Raw genomic sequence first — 22,838 nt, 5'->3', positions numbered from 1 at the left:
TCCTATACCCAACAGGCTCGGTACAGTGGCATCAGAGCCAAACGCCCATACCGCCACCTACCCATCCTTATCTCTCTGAAACCCCCCACCAAGAGACTGGAGATAATCGATGGAGACAAGCAGCCCCCCCACTAGCTACTCCTTTTAATATTCCAACATTCAATAGATTTAATGCTCTCTCCGGCTTAGATTTTAATGATTGACTTCCCAATTCCTATTCCACCAGGGAACTCTCACAATCAGCCAAATCGGACCTAACCTCATCACTTAACTCACGCCCTATCCTTGTAACAACTCCAAAGCACCCGCCTCTAACTCTCATCAATCCCAACTGTTCAAAAACTAATCACGAAGTTATCCCAACTGCAACACCGGCCCCAACTAACCGGGAAGCGGCTGAACGGTGGGCTAACATAGGCAATTCTGTTGACCCTATCTCAGATACTTTGCAGATCCATTTTACTTTCTGGAACATCGCAGGTCTTTCCGCAAAGAAGACTGACCCCGATTTCCTGAGCCAGATCAATTTGAGCGGTTGTATCTGCCTTCAGGAGACGTGGGCCATAAGGCCAATACACATAGTAGGCTTTAAAACTTTCTGGTCACCTGCGACGAAATCAACCTCTGGCAGAAATAGCGGAGGCTTAGTTACCTATATTAAAAACACCCTTCCCGTGGATGAGATAATCCCCTTAAGTTTAGACACAAATTTTCAGATCATAGCGGTAAAGGTCACCAAACAAAGACTATACTTCATTATAAACTTTTACAATAACCTCTCTCACTCCGATATGAGTACGCTACTCCCAGAGATCTCCGCAATATTACAAGAGCAACGAACTAAACACATCAAAAAGACATGCACAATAATCTGGGGAGGAGATTTTAATCTCCATCTATGCAGTAATAGCGACAACAATAAATGCGGTATTAGTGACGAGGCTGACACAAACCTTACGCACTTTACACATTCTAATGTGGGGGAAACAATGAATGAAATCATGGCTGAACTAGAACTAAGTTTCGCTAATGAAATAAAGATTCCACCTGTTCAATTCCAGCCCACATTCAACGGAAGAGGTCTAATAAGCCTAATTGATTTTATACTGATCTCACCACCCATAGGATTCACCATAGAAGACTTCAAGGTCCCTAGCAATCCTCTAAGTGATCATTTTCCCATCACTATGGTTCTTGCTGAAATAATAACGAACAAACCATATGACATTCTGACCGCTCTAAATCAAAGTGATCTAGAACTAGGCTCTCTGAATGGCTTTACATTGAAGTGGGGCAATATTGACAAAGAAGCAACAACAAAAAAAATAGTCACAAATAACCAAACGGATATTATAAACTGCTTGGATCCCACCACACAACCTAGCGAAACCATAGTAAGCTTCCTGTCAATTACAACAAGCATACAAAAAGAACTAATCAAAAAGCATAAACAAAGGCCCCAGCCAAAGAAAGGATGGTTCGATTCAGCATGCACCAAAGCATCTACACGCCTAAAGGAAGCTCTGAATAGTGATCATAGGGACAGAGTCGAAATCATCAGACTCAGAAAGGAGTACACAGCTGCCTTAAACATCAGGAAAAAAGAAGTAAAAGCTGAACTATGGTCAAAACTGATTCAAAGCTCGGAACTAAATAATAGTGCCTTGTTCTGGCAGATAGTTTGCTCCCCATTCTTAACAGAGAAAGCCAACTCTCCATCAATTGATGTAGCCATAAGTCAACACGAATGGGTGAGCCATTTTACTAAAGTCTTTGCGAAAGATTCGACTGAAGACACAGACCAGCTTGAATTTCTGCCACACATTGCCTATCCGTTAAATCTTCACTTTTCCCATGAAGAGGTCCAAAAAGCCCTAAAATTCTCAAAATCAGCTAAAGCACCAGGCCCGGATGGTGTTCCGGTTGACGTTTTTAAACACCTCCCAGATCTCTGGACCCCTTTATTAACGAACGTCCTGAATGCCACCATTGAAGTAGGCATTTTGGAGTCTTGGAAAACATCAACGTTGGTACCTATTTTTAAGAAAGGAGATCGAAACAGTCCAACATTCTACAGGCCGATCTCCCTCCTGGACTCACTAGGCAAGATGGCAGGACGAATACTCCTCGACCGCCTCCAGGAGTGGGCCACCGACCACAAAATCATCTCAGACCTACAATATGGCTTCCGGGAGGGCCTAGGAACAGTTGATCAGGCCCTAAACCTGTCCCTACTGGCGGGCAAATATCTGGAAGCTAAAGGGTCTTCTTTCCACATGGCATACGTCGACCTCTCCGCAGCGTTTGATTGCGTGGCACACTCAACGCTGTGGAGCACAATCCTGAAAATGGGAGTTCCTACGCCAATTGTGGATTTTCTCCGTGAATTGTATACAGGTACCACAGGTAGGGTAAGATTCGGGACAAAGGGTGAGCTCACTAATTCCTTTAGGGTGGAAAAGGGGGTCAGGCAGGGGTGCGTACTGGCCCCCTTCCTATTCACCCTCTATACGAATGGCTTGGAGGCTGCCATGCTACAAGGCAGCAAGGACCTCCCGTTAACAGCTCGCCGGCAGATACCAGCACTCCTATATGCCGACGATGCTGTTATTTTAGCAAGAACACCAAATGAGTTACAAATGGCCTTGAACAGATACTGTGACTTTATGGCAAGCCTAAATCTGAAACTAAACGCAAAAAAAACGTACACAATGCACGCAGGGGAGAAAAGAAATGCAAAATATAGGAAGCTATTGGTACAGGGCGAACATCTGGATAGGACTAAAACCTATCCCTATTTAGGGATCGTCATTGACGAAAAATTCAAATGGACCCCAGCTATCAACGCAAGAAAACTGGTATTCCTCCGAGAGACATCCTCGCTAAAAACCTTCTCGCAGAGACTGGGGCAGAGACCAATTAAAGAACTAGTGCAAATATATAATTCAAAATGTGTAAGCACAGCAACATATGGGGCGGGGATCTGGGGCTTCACAAACGTGGACTCAATACAAAGAATAGAGAACTCTTTCCTCAGATATCTGTTGGCGGTGCCTAAAACCTGTTCCACCTATGCCTGCCACACTGAGTTGGGCATTGATTACATCACAGACATTATAAAATTGCAACCAATAATGCTGTGGCGCAGAATATGGGCTACCGAGCAATGCCATTTGACCAGGACGATTATTCAAGACATTTTAACGTTAGACTATTCTAAGAAGATCAAATGGCTGTCTTATGTCAAAGCGTTACTAACAGATCTTGGATACAGGAGGTACTTTGACCATCCATCGCTGATAAAGGAAATCCCAAAAAAGAACTTAAAAAGGGAGTGTCTAATTCATCTACGTCAGCTACGCTTATTATCCGAGGTCCATAAGCCATCAGTCCAACACTCCTTACTAGTCCAGACTGTGTTTACTGCTGAACCCTACTTGAATTTTAAAATAACACAGTTTGAAAGAATGCTGCTTACCCGTTTTAGACTCAACCTGTTCCAATTATTAGTTGCATTTCCCGAGCAAAATGTTAGGACATCTACCCTTCCTATGTGCCCTTGTGATTTGGTGTCCACACAATCAACGATACACACAATGCTATTCTGCAAATTCTTTATTGAGCCCCGGAAACGATGGATACTGCCTATTTTGAAGTTCTGGGGTTTTCGTCAATGTCGCCCAGCGTATCTGGCATTACAGCATCTTGAAAATGAAAATTATGCTAAAGCGATTGTATTTTACCTCAAATTTTGTATACGCCATCGCACAAATTTATAAGTACGAACAACATTGTTATTTTGCACTAACGAAGGAACTGAGATAATAGGAAAACTGTACGTTACCGCACATGTCGTAAAAACTTGCGCAAACGGAACTGAGAAGTACTTGTCACTTTTATGCCTTCTTTTAAACAAAATGTACACTTAACAGCTTTTAACTTTTTCTGATAAACTTGTAACTGTGATTTTTTTCTCTCTGAACTTTTATGGTGTTTTTATGAAACTACCGAATAAAGTTGATATTGAATTGAATTGAATAGGAATGTTTTAGGAATTAATTCCAAGGAATGAAAACCCACAGAGTGCCGCAAGATCTCCAATGAAGCTGTTGTCCGGTCCGGTTTCCAAGTCAGAATGGACCGGACAGCAGCAGCACCAATGAGATATAACATAGAATACAGAATCATAAATGGAATCAAAGTTAAAGGGATTCAACATAAACACAAATGGTTTCCTACAGAATATCACATTGTCAAAATCTTCTAGGCTCAATGCATTTCGTCTTCACTCTGTTACCTGGAACTCGTTCCCCCCCTATTTTCTACCCTGTTGACTTTTTAATCATGGCCACTGCGGAGCCTGGTTTTTTTTTAATCCTTTTCCTATATCTATTTCCCTGGGTTTCCAGGACCCATTCTAACAATGGCACATAATTTTCGATGATCGTTTCATCCTTTCATTTCTTCTTCCTTTATACTACTCTTATTCTCCTTACATCACTGTATCACATTGATGGCATCAAAATTAGTTTATCTTTACACTCGATTTTACAACTTTTTCTCGGGAGGTAACCGAGCGTTCTCGCGTTCTCCTTCTGGTATCGTTGACTTCCGGTCTGTTGTCTTTTTTTAACCTTTCCCTGACAGTTACTTGCTTCCGATGGAACCGCATACAGAACTTTCCACACTCGTCACATGATCGTCCTTTAACGTAGCAGTAAGCTTCTAAAACACAGAGACATCATTTGAGTGCCTCATTATTCACCTTGAGGGGCACTACTTGCCTTTTCAATAATGTGCAATGGTTCTGTTGCCGTATATTTGTTTGAATATCTATCCCAGTCACTATTATCGGGGACATTAGTCAAATTCACTAACGGTTTCCGAGTCACGTTTCCTTAGTCAAGTTTTCGTTTGTTTACTTTTTTGTTACTAATTCATTGGTAAAGCTTTTGTCTTGGGGCACACATTTTTAGTTTTGTTCTACCTGTGTTTCCTTCTCATTGTGATTGCATTTTTTACGCATGGTACTCACTTGATTAACTTAGACTAATGCTACATTTCCCACAGTTTCATTACCGTCCAGTTTGTTCACTTTTTTCGTCGCTGCTTCATTGGTGAAGCTTTTGTGTTGGGGTACAATTATTAGTTATTTTCCACTGCATTTCCTTCTCACTGTGGGTTAATCTTTTTATGCATGGCACTCATTTGACCATTTTACACTGATGCTGCACTTTGATTAGTTTTATTACCATTGTGATTGACTTTTGGGACACCCTATTTACCTTTGTGCTTTTCGCTTCATTATCCACAGATGTAATTTCCCCTGACGAAGGGCTTGCCCTAAAATGCATTGGGCCTAGAAGATTTTGACTTACCATTATCATGACTGTAGTATAGCCTAAGGCCTGCTTTGCACGCATGTTAAGTTAGCATGGCTTATTAGAAGTTTAAATGCCATTTTACCTTTTGCTGCATTTGTACACGACACTGCACAGCTGTTTTTGTAAGTTAGCCTTCAAGAAGGTCTACACATGAGAAACCTGTTTTCACCATCATTGTAATATGAGTTCTCCTTTTGTATTTTATGGATTTGTAACCATGCTGACTATATTATTTTTAATCATATGTCAGCTTATGTTGTCTAAGATACTGCACATGAGATCACGTCGTTAAAATAAATATTTTAACCTTACCATGTCTCTTCTTTACTCCTGTTGTGGACTGGTATGAGAGTATAATGAAAGAGTGTTCTCACTTCCCACCATTCCTGAGATGGTCCTAAGTCGCATGTTCTAGGTTGTCTAATCATTGGTTACTTTGCTATAGGACGAAGAGCTAATGTGACACTGATGCTAGCTGGTTGGGGTTTTTCTAGGTACTGAGGTGAGTTTCTGGTAAACCACAATTCACTGATGTCCTAGGTCTCTGTGCACAGGTCTGTGTATTAGCAGGATCCTTGCAACATGGCTCGGCCAACGAGTGTGGTCTTATTGTGAGACACTTGAGTAGTGCTTATATCAGTCTACGACCCCCTCACTATTGTTTCCGGTTGACAGTAGTGACGGATAAAACCTACCTATAGTTACATAGGTCTTTTCAAGATTGATATTCTAAAAACGGTTTTCTATTGAATTACTACCCAGTTGTGCCTTTTTTAATTGCATTGTACTTCTCTATCACTGTGTCATTATGGCTGTGGTTGATATCCCAGCACACAGTCGCTTGGCTGTGCAGAATCATTTAATTACAGGATTTCCTAATTTCATTGGAAGGGTAGGCAGTTGTTTTTGTTGTATCAGCTGAAGTAGTGTACCCGTTTGAGTTGTTTTACTCATGGGTCACATTTCCTGCGGTGGATGCTGTGACTGGTGTATTTCTTACTTACACCCCAGCTGCCGCACCTGCAGAGTATGCTCCATATAGAACACAGGAAGTTCCGATTTCGGCTTGGCAGCATGCCGTTTAGTTTATTGGCGCCCTCCAAACACATTATAACGGCGGTCAGACAAGGACCGTTGTCAATCCCAGGCGCTACTTGGCCTGTTTTAGCTGCTCATACCCGCATCCTAATGCGGGGCAATTAACAGCTCCACAACTAAGACCCTTTTATGCCTCTGCTGTGTCAGTGATAAGGGGTCTGGTTCATTACGTTCCCACAACCTCCCGGGTTGGGCCCCGGGTGGTGCAGCGCATCCAGTTGGAGCGGCAGGCTGAAGCTTTGTCCCGTAATGGTTAATGCGGTCATGGGCAAGCATCACCAGGATAAGGATGAGATGCCTTTTTGGCTTGCTGAGAAATTCGACCAACTGGAAGCAGTATTCCCAAATACTACTCCTGTGGAAAAACACAGGATACTAACCATACGTTTGCAGAAAGACTTAGTGCCAGACGTAAATTACTGTACAACTTGGGGTGTGATTTTTGAGGCGGTCTATACTATGTGCTTCAGCACCCCGTCAATGGCTGTCCTACCCTCTGTCATTAAGCGTGTTCAGGATGAACACGGGCCGGAGGCGGCTGTGGAGTTGGGAATGCGACTCGTGGAAGCGTTTGACATGGTACGCGATCTCGTCCTTGCAAATGTTAAGGGGGATGCCGTAAGTGTCCATGTGTCTAATGCTTTGTGCAATGTCCCCGACAAACCCAGTCAGTTACCGAGAATTATTACGGAGGCTTATACGTCCATAGGCCGAAATAGTTTGGGTTTTAAGCCTTTTGCTAAAAAACAAACACAGCAGCAAACTCAACAAGCGTCATCTGATAAAGATGACCACCCAAAAGTTCAGACACAAAATTGGAGTAAGAACAAAAAACAGGGGAAACAGCAACAGAAACAGGGGTCCTGTCCTGCTTCACCTACACCTGCCTCTACTGAGCGTACATATGAGTTGCGCGACCGCAGTACAATTAAGTCACCTGATAGGTTTCAGGTTTCTGAACAACGTTCTCCTCGCTCTTTGCAGGAAACATCAGTCTCACCCACCGGTGGAGGAGGCGAGGCAGAGGTCGAGGTGCCCAACAGAGCCGTGAGCAGCCTCCAAGACTGACGGAAAAGGCAAGCAAGACGAGTCACAACGACAGAGACCCCAGTTTCAAAAGAAGAAAGTTGCTGCGGTAACAGCGAGATATGCCATAGATAGTGAGAATGCAGCTTCGGAATCAGACGTGGGTGCTGGCGCTGTTGGACAGCGCAGCGGAGATTACCATAGTGCGAGAGGCCTTGCATCCACTACTGAAGGTGACAGCGACTGACACCTTCATTGTAGTTGAGACAGCTGATACTAGAGTGGCTCCCCCTGACAGGCTTTATGAAAGTGTCCTTGTAATAGAAAGTGACATAGAACGTACCATAAAAAGGGTATTTTCGGAAAATCTAAATACTACCTATGATATATTGTTGGCGGAGGTTGACTGGCCCCCACCTTTTGTCTTAGCTGCTCCCCAAGGGGAGGAGGTAATCCTCCCTAGTTACACACACACTGTGCCAAAAGAGCAGGCACTGCATTTTGCAGAAGAGGCGCTTGAGCCGGCATTGTACCGTATTCACTGTGGCTGGGACAAAATTTCCCCTCAACATGAGTTTCCTTTGCGGTTAATGCCACAGCCTCAACCCCAATACCCCATGCGACGGGAAGCTAAAGCTTCCGTTGCGGAAATCCTTGAACAATTGGAATGTCAAGGTGTATTTGAAACGTCTGTGTCTCCGATGAATAACCCCCTTTTTACTGTGGCCAAGCCAGATGGTTTGTACCGTTTGTTATTGAATTACCTCAACTTAAACTCACATTGTCGTCGTTTGCGGTGCTGAATACTCCCATTTCTGCTCTTGTGGATAGTCTTGTACGTAAATGGTTCAAAACCACACTTGACATATCCAATGTTTTTTTTGCCCACAATCTGTCCCCACTTAGTAGTCAATGAACAGCTTTTACCAGTGGCGCCAATTTCGCCGTTTGACTATGGGCTACAAGAATAGTCCTGGCGTCTTTGCTGCTCGCGTTGTCTTTCTCTTGGAGGGGATCGACACAGATGCATGTTCGTATGTGGATGACATTTATCTCACAGTCGACGAATTACGGCCGCATTTTGGCTACAAATGTAACTTTGAAAATGTTCTCACATTGCAGAGTACACAGTGTTGTTCCTGGGCTACAAGCTCAACAATGAAGGAGAGGTTTGGCTCCTCACTTCCTGGAAAAATGTGCACTTTTGGCGCTCCCACAACACTGAAGAAACTACAATCTTTACTGGGTTTTTTGAATTTCGGCCTTACCTACATTCATGAATATGCCCAGCGTATCAAGCCTCTTTACGCTTTAAATCAACCTTCTTTTTCCAAATTGTGCTGGCTGCCTGAAAACACATAAAGGGGTGGAGAGACTCAAACAATGCCACATATAACATCACAAAACAGAAAAAATATAACTGCTTTGAAAATACTGCCCTCACTCACACACCGAAGTGTGTGACATGCTTCATCATCGGGTCTGCTTACAATACGCCCAGGTGTAGCCACACTCTGGACAGAGCATAAGGGATGGGGTTACATAAAAGACCAAACAATACAAGACCAAATAACATATATACACAACAGAAAGTGTTCAGTGAACGTCACCCTTGACTCGAACTGGTGTACAACACGTGTAGTTAATAGGGAAGTGTTTAAAACTGGTTTGGGGATACCAAACAAAGCTTTATTAATAGGTTCCACAACCAGGATTAAAATAAAAGAAGGATGGGTAGTGTTTCCAAGAGAAAATAAGGTTTCTCAAAACAACCCTCCTGTCACCGCTAGTGTCAACATGTTTCGACCGCATTGGTTCTGCAAATCAATACATGTTTTTCAAATTTTAACTAGGCAGATAACTCTCTATGTGTTAACTGGATGTAGGTGTCCATGTGTATCACTATTGTATATGACAGACATCATGTTACAACACATACACATGGCCCAATGATATCCATGGAGACGCAGCCACAACTGTTCGGAGTGTACCAGTGTAGACTTGCTGTTTAGACCCACTGATGCTATAATTGTTTGGCTGTGTAAAACCTTTTGTGGCATATTTGACATGTCTGTTGCCTCACTGAAGACACTGTGGTGTGATTACTCTGGCATTGGACAGTGCATTGTGTTTCAAAAACATACCTGTACTTGAGAAGTTGATTATGTGAACGTGGGTACAGCATCTTACACTGCTGACACAAGTGTTGTCACTTTGTGTAAGTGCCTCTCCTCACAAATACCTATGTTAGCAACACTGTAATAAAGTTTTTTTTGGTCTTCATGGTTTGTAAATGTCACGTTTGGTGTACTCATTTGCTATGTTAGCTAAAGCTGCACCTAGTGACTGGCTAAATTGTTTTGCACCTAATGAGATCTTTTGTTAAAGTCACAGTCAAGTCAACGTTAACCGGATTCTGAAATACAGACAACTCTGACAAATGGATGTGTGACGTGTGATTGTTTACTTAGGTGCTTCACAATGATTGTACTAAGGAATACATGGAAACAGTGGGAAGGGGAACGCAGAGGAGTTGAGTTGTCCATGAAGGTAGATGTTCACATAAGAGTTGAAACCACATTGGTAATGTCCACAGTGCAACAGACTCCTGCCATCATGAGGGAAATGTGGAACAGGATAGTACACAAAGTAAATGACGTGCACACAGCTGGTGACATCATTAGCGGCTCGCATTACTGGCTTGGGGTGGTGCATTGCCACTAGAATCTCCCATAATAATTCTTGGACGTCCCCGCTTAAGTTTGGGGGGGTTCCACTGCTGCAGGCTCTGAGGAATCTGAGGACAAGGCATGTGTCTGCTCCTCGCTTCCTGTGGTAGCCACGGAGGTAGATGGAGTATCTGCAGACTGGCCACTACATGTTTATGAGGGGGGGGGGGGCTGTGACTTGACCTGCTGTGATGTCCCACAGAGCCCCAACGAGCTGGCCCATGGCATCAATGAGTTGACCAAAACTGATGTCCATGGACTGCTGCAGCAGCCTGATCTCACAGAGTTCTTCCAGGACCTGGTCCCTAGTTGCCTTCATAGGCCCAAGGACTCTGGCAATGGTGAACAGGGATTCAGTCTCAACATTGGGCTCCTGTGTTTGGCCCCAAGTGGCCCTCCTACTAGCCCTGCCCCCGGGACCTGTGCACTTGGCTGGGCCTTCATCCCTGCACTGGCCCCTGGATCTTCACTGAGCTTGTTGTTGGTTTCCTCCGGGACAGAACTGTGGTGCAGGCAGCAGTGGTGGTGGTTGGTACACAGGTACTTTGGGGAGTAGGCAGGATTGTTCCGGGTGCTGTGGTGGGAGAGGTGTTGAGGCCAGTGAGAGCAACGGATTGTTGTTGCCCTAGCATGCCAGAAGGGCCAGGTTAGTCCTCCATATCCAAGTGCTGGGGAGGTTTGGCATCTGAGAGTTCTTGATCCAGGGGTGTGGACTGGCTATGCTCAGTGTTCTGAGTCTCAACTGATGGTGATTGAGATCTGCCTGTTAGGGAAAGGTGACATTTTAAGGATGTTGTGTTCAGTTCCGAAAATAAGTAACACATTAAGTAATGTTTCGGACGCAACAAAAAGCCTTGTATTTGTACCTAAAAGACATTATACGTATTATTTACCTGCATGAGATAAGATAGTTGTACAGCCATTATTTTCTTGAGAATTTTGATGTACTTGAGTATTATTGTACATATTGACATTGGCTGTTTTAGTAAACATTTCATCATCTGGCAGCTTGATGATCAACCACTGTATTTTTGGTGTATGTATTAGTCATTTTGAAATTGCATGTTTACTAACTGTGGGCATATTCAAAAATATATTAGCACATTTTGCATTCCCCATCATATGCACTCTGAACTTTGAATGCGCGTCCATGCATGTATTGTTGCCATGTTACTTACATGATTGCCATCTATTGTATGTACACATATCATTTGGAAGAAGATATGGTATGTCAACGTTATGCTGTTCAGGGCTGAGGCAAGAGAGCTTAAGATGGCTACCTACCTGTGAGGTGAATCAGTGACATAGCTGCCGTCATGGCTCTGGGGTGGGGGGAGTGTATTTCATGCTGTGTGAGAGTGAGGCAAGATGGTCTGGTGGGAAGTGAGATGGCCTCCATCATAGCTCTGGGGTGGGGGGAGTGTTCCATGCTGTTTAAGAGTGAGGCAAGATGACCTGGTGGGAGTTGTAGTGCTGTTCTCCTGTCCCCAAACTTCCCTCCCCAGTAAGATGGCTACCTACCTGTAAGGTGAATCAGAGGAGTGAGATGGCTGCCACATGTCTCTGGGGTGGGGGGAGTGTATTTCATGCTGTTTGAGAGTGAGGCAAGATGGGCTGGTGGGAGTTGCAGTGCTGTTCTCTTGTCCCCACAATTCCCTCCCTCGTAGGATGGCTACCTAACTGTGTGGTGAATCAGAGGAGTGAGATGGTTGCCATCATGTCTCTGGGGTAGGGGGAGTGTTCCCTGCTGTTTGAGAGTGAGGCAAGAGAACGTGGGATGGCTACCTACCCGTGAGGTGAATCAGAGGAGTGACATGGCTGCCTCATGGATCTGGGGTGAGGAGAGTGTTCCATGCTGTTTGACATTGAGGCAAGATGGCCTGGTGGGAGGTATAGGGCTGTTCTCCTGTCCCCACACTTCCTTTCCTAGTAAGATAGCTATCTACCTGTGAAGTGAATCAGAGGAATGAGATGGCTGCCATGTGGCTCTAGGGTGAGGAAGTGTTCCACGCTGTTTGAGAGTGAGGCAAGAGAGCTTGAGATGGCTACTTTGTTGTGAGGTGAATCAGAGGAGTAAGATGACTGTCTCATGGATCTGAGGTTGGGGGGGGGTGTTCCATGCTGTTTGACATTGGGGCAAGATGCGCTGGTGGGAGTTTTAGTAGTGATCTCCTGTCCCTACAATTGCCTCCCTCATAAGACGGCTACCTACCTGTGAGGTGAATCAGAGGAGTGAGATGGCAGCCGCATGGCTCTGGGGTGGGGGGACTTTTCCATGATGTTTGAGAGTGAGGCAAGATCGCTTAATGTGGCTACATACCTCTGAGGTGAATCAGAGGAGTGAGATGGCTGCCATCATTGCTCAGGGGTGGGTGGAGTGTTCCATGGTGTTTGAGAGAGAGGCAAGATGGGCTGGTGGGAGTCTTTGTGGTGTTCTCCTGTCCCCACACTTCCCTCCCTTGTAAGATAGCTACCTACCTGTGAGGTTAATCAGAGGAGTGAGATGGCTGCCGTCATGGCTCTGGGGTGAGGGGAGTTCTCCATGCTGTTTGACAGGGAGGCAAGGTGGGCTGGTGGGAGTTGTAGTGCTGTTCTCCTGTCCCCAAACTTCCATCCCGGGTAAGATGGCTACCTACCTGTAAGATGAATCAGAGGAGTGAGATGGCTGCCATCATGGCTCTGGGGTTTGGGGAGTGGTCCATGCTGCTTGAGAGTGAGGCAAGAGAGCTTAAGATGGCTCCCTACCTGTGAGGTGGACAAGATTGCGATGGCTGCCATAATGGCTGTGGGATGGAGGGGAGTGTCCCATGCTATTCGAGTGTGAGGCAAGATGGCCTGGTGGGAGATGTAGTGCTGTTCTCCTGTCCCCAAACTTCCCTCCCTCGTAAGATGGCTGCCTACCTGTAAGCTCAAGATCTGAGGAGTGAAATGGGTGCCCATTGGGTGATGGGGCAGGAGCGGTGGGAACGACATATGTGATAATGTGACAGTCTTTTTCAATTGGTGTGTAAAACATAACATGACAACGTGGTTATTTGTTTGTATTTTCTTACCAGTCTGGACTCTCCCAGGGATTCCTGGGGAAATCTCTGGATGCATGTTGGGAAGCACCTTCTCCTCCCATTCAGTGAATGTTTGTGATGGAATGGGAGGCCTCTCGCCAGTCCTTTGAGCCGCAAGATGGTTCCTGTTGGCCCGTTCTTTGACACAGGTCTTGATGTCATTCAACCTCTTTGTGATGTTATGTGTTGTGCTCAGGGTTGTACCCATAGCATTTACTTTGCTTTCTATCCTCTCCCACATCTGATTCGTCCTAGCAAGTGGGGTCTGTTGGATTAGGTTACTAAACAAATGTGGCTAAACTCTTATGATCTCATCTACCATCACTGACAACTCCTTCTCAGAAAATGTTGCCATTTTTTTCTGAGACATGGTGAAGGGTGTTACTAAAAGGTATACTATAGCAAATGTGGATGTGGTGGTGAAGGTGTAAGCGGTGTGTAAGGCGTGGGTTTAATAAGGGTTGGTGTGGAGATAGGTGAGTGTGATGATGGGCAGTGTGAAAAATTCCCTTCTCCTAGCAGTTATGTTGGCCTAGAATGCTTGGTTTTGGCAAAGGATGCTGGTCAGGGAAGGGGTGGGTTTTATACTCAACAATTTGGGTGTGTCTGCATTAGGAATGACCAACAGCTGTCTTTTTAATTGCTGAGTTTGCTTGTGCCTATTTTCAGATTATACTGGCATGACCGCGGCAGTCGGAACGCAGAGTTCGTTGCAACAGGACTGCGCTCTCAACATAATTTGCTCAGCTGTCATACCGCTGAGTAATCGGCGCTTGGTTATTGTGGAAATGCTTTTCGCTCCGCATCGGTCAGTTTCAGACATTTTTGCTGTGGTGGACAGATTTTTCGTGGTTTCTGACCGCTGGCGAGGGATTCTGCAATCCAGGTATCATAATATGACAGTCGGAAATTCCACTGACCCAGCTGTAGGTTTCTCAGCAACACAGCGGCGGTAGGAGCGCTTTTCCAACCACCATCGTAATTGGCCTCAAAGTCTCCCTCGCTTTAATATGCTTTTCACAGCCCTGTTACGAAGGCTCTGAATGCAACCTATCTGAAAAAGAAGCTGCCACCCACTCATAAGGGTTACAATGTAGGCACCTAAACATGTTGACGGACTGGACACCCACTTTAGGCCTTCTGACCAGCCACCATTTTCAGCAGCACGTCATCTATGCAAGAATCCAATTTAAAACATTACTTAGAAAGCCATGCAAGTGTCCCTGGCACACTGGGTCAAATCTCCTGGCACATCAGGATTACTTGTGGTCTGGATTTTGGAAATGCACCCTCACTTTAGGGGTACATATTCCCACTGCTCATCTCTTGTGACAGCAATTCCACCATGTTGCCCAGGCATGGTGGAAATTCCGCTATATATTTTCCCCAAGAGGTTACTCCCCCTTTGGCAACAGAGAAAACACTAGGGGAAAAAACTGCCAATAAGGTTGAAGTAAAGCAATGAATATGTGATAAGCTTCACGAGGCAAACAGCGAGCCTAACATTTGTCATCTTTCTGTGGGCGGCTACAGAAACGTGATAAAACATAAGAGCAATGTAAGTATGGGTAAAATAAGAACATTCCTTGGGGACACGTATACCTTTTGTCCTAAAGTGGAAGGGACCAGGATAGACCTAAGAATTCCCCAGTTAAAAACATAACAAGGCCTTAGGGGAAAACGTCTTTCCCCTCCTTTATTGGCTTACTGCCAACGACAACAAAAGCGAATCATTTTACGTGCAGAGAGACACGTGGAATATGTTTGCAAATGGTCGCCCCCTCTATGGCTGCTCACGCTTTGATTTACCTCTGACAGAACTGACAGCAGTGTCTGCTCATTGACCTCCTGCCAACATGATTTGGATCCGGCGCAGCACATTTCACAACCTCCTAAACGTCTCTTCTTAGAAACAGACTCGTGTGCTCATTCATGGCGCTCGGCGCCCCCGACAGCGTCCCGCCTGCTCGGGTGCTGCTGAAGGTGCCTTTTCCGCATCCTGTTTCCTCCAATCCGCTGCTTTGGTGCCAGAGGAATCTGAGAGTCGTGGATGGTGATAATGGCTGGATAACAAGGATCCTGCTAAATACAGGTACATATGTAACGAGGCGTTCGTCTCCTTTATGCCTGCGTGGTAATTGCATGGGCTGTGTATTCTATCATAGACAAAATACATTCATAGAGCGCCAATTCCGATAAACCATTTTACTTACACTTTGTAATCGAAATTGTCAACATTTGCATTTACCATTTAATGGTAAGCGAATTCATAAAATGCCTGTTTATCGAAATTACTTTTTACGTGCGGCTTAAGCTGTTTGCCTTTTGCAACAAATGCACATACATGAATAAAAGTATGTATAGAAAGACTTTGGGTTAGCTCCCTTCATCCGTTGTCCTGTTGGGGTGATAGGCACACTTGGGGGCAGCTCTCAGCGTTAGAGTCAAGCTGTGGTCAGCCTCCTTCACTTTTTGATCAGCCCGTAGGCCATTGGAATGTCTGTTTAACAGCATTTTGCTATTGCTTTGGCAAGGGGAGAGAAACAGCTGGCCTCTTTCTTACATTAACACCACAGGGCACTGCATCAGCCCTCCTATGGGGGCTGAGAGCTTTTGTATGTGGTGCATTGGTCAGGCAGCAGACTATGGCATGATCACTGTACGCAGAGTGTACTTGCAAGAGCATTTAAAGGACCTGACGCTTCAGCGCCATCTAAGGTGCCGACTACCACCTGAGCTGTACTTTCATTACTGGATGCGATGAAGCAACTGGTGCTTCTAGCACACACAACAATGCTTTATCACAGCGTGGCCATGGCATATGCACGGGGTCAAGACAGAGGCGAAGCAAGGTCAGGTGATACCCGGTGTGGAAAATGTCTTGTCACCCCCGGCTTGACAAAATGGCAAAAATATGTGTTTCAAATACATATTTTACCATTTTGTCACCCCCCTCAGTGATGACACATTGGGCGACCCACACCCAGCGCACCTCCCTTCCTACGCCACTGTGTCTGGAGTGATCAAGGTTAGGCCTCGATCTTCATCAGACTCCAGGTGAGGACATGGAGTCAATTGAAGACCGAATCTTCAATAGTCATCTCCATATGGAGAGTCATTATACCATTCTGTATGGGTGACTATCTCCTGGGAGTGGGCTCAAGCACCTAACACAAAAGACCCGCTGGAGATTTTGAGTACAGGCTCCAATAATAATTGTAGAAAATCTGCCTTTTTTGCAAGGTCACCCTAGATTTTTCACCTTTTGGACCCTTTTGGACCCTATATTTTTGCTGACTTTAGAACTCTGTGCCCTTTACCCTTGCTAACCAGTAGTATTCCCTATCAAAGACGGTTGAATTGGCATATTCCTAATTGTATACTCTGAAAGAAACAGGTTAGTATTAGATTCCTTACCTTAGAATATCCCCAGGCGTTAGACTGGATCCGGAAACTTTTGCGTAGCAGTACCCTTGCACGTCGGTAGGTGTCGTCTGCGGCTCCGCGTCCGTCATCGGTGTCGTTGGAGCCGGGATGACGTCACCGGAGTACTTAGACGCCGCCCTTGCGTGCTGACGTCAGTTCTTCTTTTTTCCGCGCCAGCAAGCGCAGATCCGGAAAAAGTTGTACCCTTAGTCAATTTTTGACTAACTTTTTCGATCCTTTTTGATCATTTTTTCGAAGTTTATCGACTCCGACAGTGCCGGTAGGGATGCCCGGGTTCAAACCCTGCTTCGTCTGCAACCGACTGATGTCGGTTACCGACCCCCATTGCCGGTGCCTTCACTGTCTGGGCCCCGACCACGACGACAAGTCCTGCTCCGACTGCCGGGCCCTGCATCCAAAGCTAGACAGGAGCGGTCCCGCAAGCGAGTAGATCTCTGACAGTCGGCCCACGCCGTTCGAGGTCCCGGTCCGCGAGGAGGTCGAGGGACCGGTCGCGGGGTAGGAGTCATCATAGCTCCGGGAGTCGTCACCAGTCTTCGGGCTCGAAGTCCTCAGTTAAGAGGCACAAGAAGTCGAAGAGGCGTCATCGCTGTTCTGACTCCCCCGATGCTTGCGCGACGTGGCAGGGGGTTTGGGCAACACCGCCCCCACGACTCCGTGGTCCCTGGGCAGAACGCGACTCCGGAGGAGATTGAGGCGTTCCTCACGGCCATGAGGTCGTTCACTCCTCCGTCAGGTACTGCGGCGCCTTCGGGCCAAGTGGCCCCGACTGGGTCCCCACGCGGGCCGGGTGCTTCGGCCCCGGCGACTTCGGTCCCGACGCCGCAGGGTCCCACCGGATCCGGGTCATCGCCGGTCGACCTCACAACCTCGCCGGCGCCGACCCCCAGGGTGTCGCCTCCGGCGCCGTCCAAGGACTACGTCGTCCCTCGTCCTACCCTTGATTCGGGTCCAGCGTCGGAGCGGCGCCGCTCAGAGCAGCTCTCGACGCCGATTTGAGATTTCTATTTCTATGACCCGGCCCCATCCTTTGACCCTGAGTATCAGGAGATGGGTGGCCAGGAGGATTGGGAGGGGTCCGAGGACCCTCTGGCACGTGAGTGCCAGTCTTCTCAGGACTGGACAGGTGAGCTTGGGGAGGCCAGTGGTCTGGACACTTCGTCCGACACTGGTTTTGTCTCCCCTCCTACCGTGGCTACAGAGGAGGGGGCTGCCTATAGTGTGGTGCTGACTCGGGCCGCCAAGGCCTTGGGCCTTGAGCTCCCCGTCGCGGCCGAGAGGACTAACCTCCTCACTGAGGTCCTTAAACCGCAGGCAAGCTCGGCTGAGCCTCTGCTTCTGTTTAATGAGGCCTTGTCAGACGTTCTTCTGGGCACTTGGTCCAAGCCCGCTACAGGTCCGCCTGTAGATAGGAACGTGGCCAGGCGTCACCGCCCGGCTCCGGGCGACCCTTGCTTCCTGTCCACCCACCCCACCCGAGAGCCTGGTCATCCAGGCCTCTAACTCCCAGACCGCATTCCTGACTGCTCTCCCCGATCAGGAATCCAAGAGGTATGAGCATACGGGAAAAAGGTATTCTCCTCCCTGAGTTTGGGGTTGCGGTCAGTCAACACCGTGTGCCTCTTGGGCTGTTACACCCACTCTCTGTGGGATACGGTCGCGGACGTGCTGCAACAATGTCCGGAGGGGGTCCGGACTAAACTCGCCCAAGCCCTTGCGGAGGGTCGAGATGCGGCGCGGTATTCCACCGGTGTGGGCTGGATACCACAGACTCACTGGGCAGAGCGATGGCAACGACAGTGGCGATTCGTCGCCACACCTGGTTGAGGTCCGCCAACTTTTCGGCTGATGTCCTAAATACCCTTATGGACATGCCGTTTGATGGCTGGCGCCTCTTTGGCGACAAGGCAGACCATGCGCTTGAGCGCTTTAAGGACTCCAGGGCTATGGCTAAGTCCTTGGGCCTCTCAGCCCGCGCCAGCAAACAGCTGCCTTTCGCTCCTTTCGTGGCCAAGGAAGGAGCGCCCCCACATGTCCTGCCAGCCATGGGCCGCAGAATACCATCCAGCGCTGTGGCGGATGTGGAAATCACCGTGGCAGTGGTCGGGGACAACGGCGAGGCCAGTACACACCTGCCCCTGCAGCATCCACCTCAAAACCCTCCTAGTCCGAGCTTTCAGGCCCATGTGACACCTGTGGGGGGCAGGGTTCGCCATCACCACCTCCACTGGCGCACTGTCACATCGGACAGGTGGGTGCTGCAAATCATCCAAAGGGGCTACTCCCTCCCCTTCGAGGCGACCCCTCCAGCCATGCCACCGCAGTACCACCGCGTGTCGGGGGATCACTTGAAACTTCTACAAGAGGAAGTTACGGCCCACTTGGCCAAGGGGGCCATCAAGCACGTTCCTGGGCCAGAAGTAGGGTGTGGTTGTTACTCCCACTACTTTCTGGTACCCAAGAAGGCAAAGGGGGCCTACGCCCTAACTTGGACCTGCGGAAGGTCAACGGCTTCCTCCGGAAGGAGAAGTTCAAGATGCTGACACTGGCTCAGGTCTTAGCTGCCCTGGACCCAGAAGACTGGATGCTAGCATTGGACTTGCAGGACGCTTATTTTCATATCTCCGTCCTGCCGTCCCACCGGCGTTACCTGAGGTTCACGGTAGGCCACAAGCACTTTCAGTTTACCTTGCTCCCCTTCGGCCTTACCAGCGCCCCATGGGTGTTCATGAAAGTGATGGCGGTAGTTGAAACTCATCTGCCCAGGTTATGGGTTTCAGTCTTCTCTTGTCTGCCTCTTCAGGAGGACCTTCTGTCGCAGCAGCAAGGGACGGTCCTCCACCCGAACCTGTCAAGTCTCCACCTCCATGCTTGGAGATTGAGCGGCGACAGTTGAGGCCATTTGACTTGCTTCCTGAAGTTTGTAATGTGATTCTGGCAGCCAGGCGTCCCTCCACAAAGTCGGTATATGCCTGCAGGTGGAACAGATTTGTGGCATGGTGCACAGCAAAGGCTGTGGATCCACTCTCTGCCCCCCTTTCTGAGGTTCTCCTCTTCCTTCTTTCTCTTGCCCAGCAGGGCTCTGCTCTGGGCACTATCAAGGGCTACCTTTCTGCCTTTTCCGCCTTCTTAAGTCTACCTGATTAGCCTTCTTTGTTCAAGTCCCCGATTGTAAATAGGTTCTTGAAGGGCATCACTCATATGTTTCCCCCTGTTCCTTTCGTGATGCCCCAGTGGGACTTGAACCTGGTTCTGACTTACCTGATGTGTGCTTCTTTTGAGCCGCTTCATAACTGTCCTCTCCGTCTTCTTACTCTTAAGAAGCAGTAGTAACCACCCCCCAGCGCCTAGAGACCCTAACGGGTGAGTAGCGCGCTATACAAATTCCCTGATTGATTGGTTGATTGACTGCTTTCCTGGTTGCCATCACTTCTGCCAGGAGAGTGAGTGAGCTCCAGGCTCTTTTCTCCAAGCCTCCTTGCCTTTCTGTCCATCCGGACAAAGGTGTGTTGCGGACAAGACCCTCTTTCCTGCCCAAAGTAGTCATAGCCTTCCACATCGGGCAGTCCATCACCTTGCCCACCTTCTTTCCGCCGCTGCATCCCTCGAAAGAGGAAGAGAGGCTCCACTGTCTAGACCCAAAACGTGCGCTCTCTTTCTATTTGGATCGCACACGCCAGTTCCGGGTGGATGACCAACTCTTTGTTGGTTACGTGGGCGCTAAGAAATGTCGGGCGGTGGACAAGCGGACCATCTCTCAGTGGGTCGTGTTGTGCATCAAGGTATGCTACTCCTTGGCTAAAAAGGAGCCTCCTGTTGGGCTGAGGACCCATTCCACTCGGGCCACGGCGGCTACTACTGCCCTGGGCTGGGGAGTCCCCTTGCAGAACATCTGTCAGGCAGCTACGTGGGCCTCGCGGCACACGTTCGCAAGACACTACTGCCTGGACAGTCAAGTCCGGAGGGTTGGCTTCTTTGGCCGTTCCGTCCTCCAGGACTTTCTGGTGTGATTATTGGTTCGCAGACCCACCAACGAGGTTGGTATTGCTGGGGTATCTATTCTAAGGTAAGGAATCTAATACTAACTTGTTTCTTTCAGATGCACAAGTTACTTACCTTCGGTAACGATATATCTGTAAGAAACAGTAGTTAGTATTAGATTCCTTACCGCCCCGCCCATCCTCCCCGTTCTGCGAACCGATATCTAGGGTTAAGGTCATCCCCTTTCATTGCCCTAGTTTCAAGGCACAAGTGTTGGTTTTTATCATGACTCTGCGTTTCTGGCGCGGAAAAGTTGTGTATAAGAACTGACGTCAGCGCGCGAGGGCGGCGTCTAAGTACTCGGGCGACGTCATCCCGACGCCGACGACGGACGCGGAGCCACAGACGACGCCTACCGACGAGCAAGGGTACTGCAACGCAAAAGTTTCCGAATCCAGTCTGATGCCTGGGGATATTCTAAGGTAAGGAATCTAATGCTAACTACTGTTTCTTACAGATATATCGTTACCGAAGGTAAGTAACTTGTGCTTTACCTTTTCTGCTAGTCCCTATTGTTGGACCTGACCCTCTCTGCAGGATGCCCCCCCAAAATATGTTGCCTTTACCCTCCACTTTTTGCTGAATTAGTTGTTGCAGGACTTGAAACTGTGTACTTTACCACTGCTAAACAGTGCTAAAGTGATTGTGCTCTCTCCTTAAAGCATGGTAATATTGGCTTATACCCAATTGGCATATTTAATGTACTTATAAGTCCCTATTAAAGTGGCACTAAAGGTGCACGGGCCTGTAAATTAAATGCTACAAGTGGATCCGCAGCACTGATTGTGCCACCCACTTAAGTAGCTCTTTAAACGTGTCTCTGGCCTGCTATTGCAGAACTTATGTGTGCAGTTTAAACTGCCATTTCAACCTTCCTAAACAAACCTTTTGCCAGACCCAAACCTTCCTTTTTATTGCATGTACTTTTAAGGTTCACATGTCTTGGGTGTGAAATACTCTTAAATTCATGTTACACTAGTGCAAGGCCTATCTCTCCCATAGGATAGCAAGGGGATTACATTAGAATAGAATGGGGATTACCTTATTACCTTTTTTAAGTGTAATTTCCCAATGGGAAGCTATAACCCCCTTCAAATTTGGTGTCTATGTAATCACAATTTAAAACCCTAACTGTTGGCGATGTAGGAGATTAAGTTGCAATTCTGAAAATGCCACTTTTAGAAAGTCAAACACTGAAATAATGTACCTTGTCTGAAACAATCTCAAGCACAAAAACATTTTACACAATCAAGAATTTTAATTAGCATGCTCACATTGTTTTTTCACAATTCATCTTCATCAATTTTCTTTAGGATAGTTGACATATCATATCATGTATATGAGTAGCATACACTTCAATTCATTTCTGACATACTTATTATTCCCACATTAGATATTGGTCTTGTACCAAAATTCAAATTATAAATGTGCAAAACAAAAAATTTAAAACAAATCAATTTTACTTGGGATGCATTAAAGATCACCAGTTCTCATCACTAAATACAAGGAATAACATATATTTTCAGTTGTCCAAACTCCTAAAAAATCAGGTATTAACAGAGGTTGTAGCACATCATTAATTAAACCAAGGAGAGACCCCAATGTTTTAGAGTTATCTCCACATGAAGGTTGGTTCATTCAACTCTCTAATGCACAGTGTCGACGAGTTTTGAACGCCATGTGTAGGAAAGTGGGTTTCTGTTACAATAACCACCACCACTTTTTGCCAGACTTCTATTGCATTTTGACTTGATGTGCCCTGGGACCCTGCCAATCAGGTTCCCAGGGCCTGTGTTATTTCCCCAAAACGAACTCAATTGGCCTCTCTAGCCACAGGTCAGCCCCTGGTAAATGGTACCACAGGTACCATGGGAACTGTAACCAGGGAGACCTCTAAGGGCTACAGCACTTATTGTGCCACAGTTAGAGGCCCTGTACCTTTACACACATACTGCCTTTGCAGGCTGAATGATTTGGTGCAGAAAAATGTGAAGAGTCAACTTGGCACACATCTCTGTGTACCATGCATGCAACCCACTGCCCTGGCATAG

General features: G+C 47.0%; 1 protein-coding gene across 6 annotated transcripts in view; it reads left to right on the top strand.

Moving 5' to 3' along the window:
• The window catches only part of LOC147678663 (uncharacterized), a 167,311-nt gene that overhangs the window by 100,383 nt on the left and 44,090 nt on the right, over positions 1-22,838 (top strand). For 4 of the 6 annotated variants that reach the window (XR_015302489.1, XR_015302487.1, XR_015302488.1 and 1 more), the window contains exon 1: positions 15,071-15,391. The exons of the other annotated variants lie outside the window; for them this stretch is intronic. Coding sequence is in view for 1 of the 4 variants with exons in the window: in XM_086946115.1 (XP_086802241.1) it covers positions 15,232-15,391 (160 nt within the window). In the remaining 3 variants the exon portion in view is untranslated. Of the gene's footprint in view, positions 1-15,070; positions 15,392-22,838 lie in introns of those variants that run through there. 6 annotated transcript variants of the gene reach the window in all.

Source organism: Lissotriton vulgaris, chromosome 12, assembly GCF_964263255.1.
Source record: "Lissotriton vulgaris chromosome 12, aLisVul1.2, whole genome shotgun sequence".
Classification (NCBI taxonomy): domain Eukaryota; kingdom Metazoa; phylum Chordata; class Amphibia; order Caudata; family Salamandridae; genus Lissotriton; species Lissotriton vulgaris.
The sequence above is the reverse complement of the archived record's forward strand: the minus strand, read 5'-3'. Positions and strand labels throughout refer to the sequence as shown.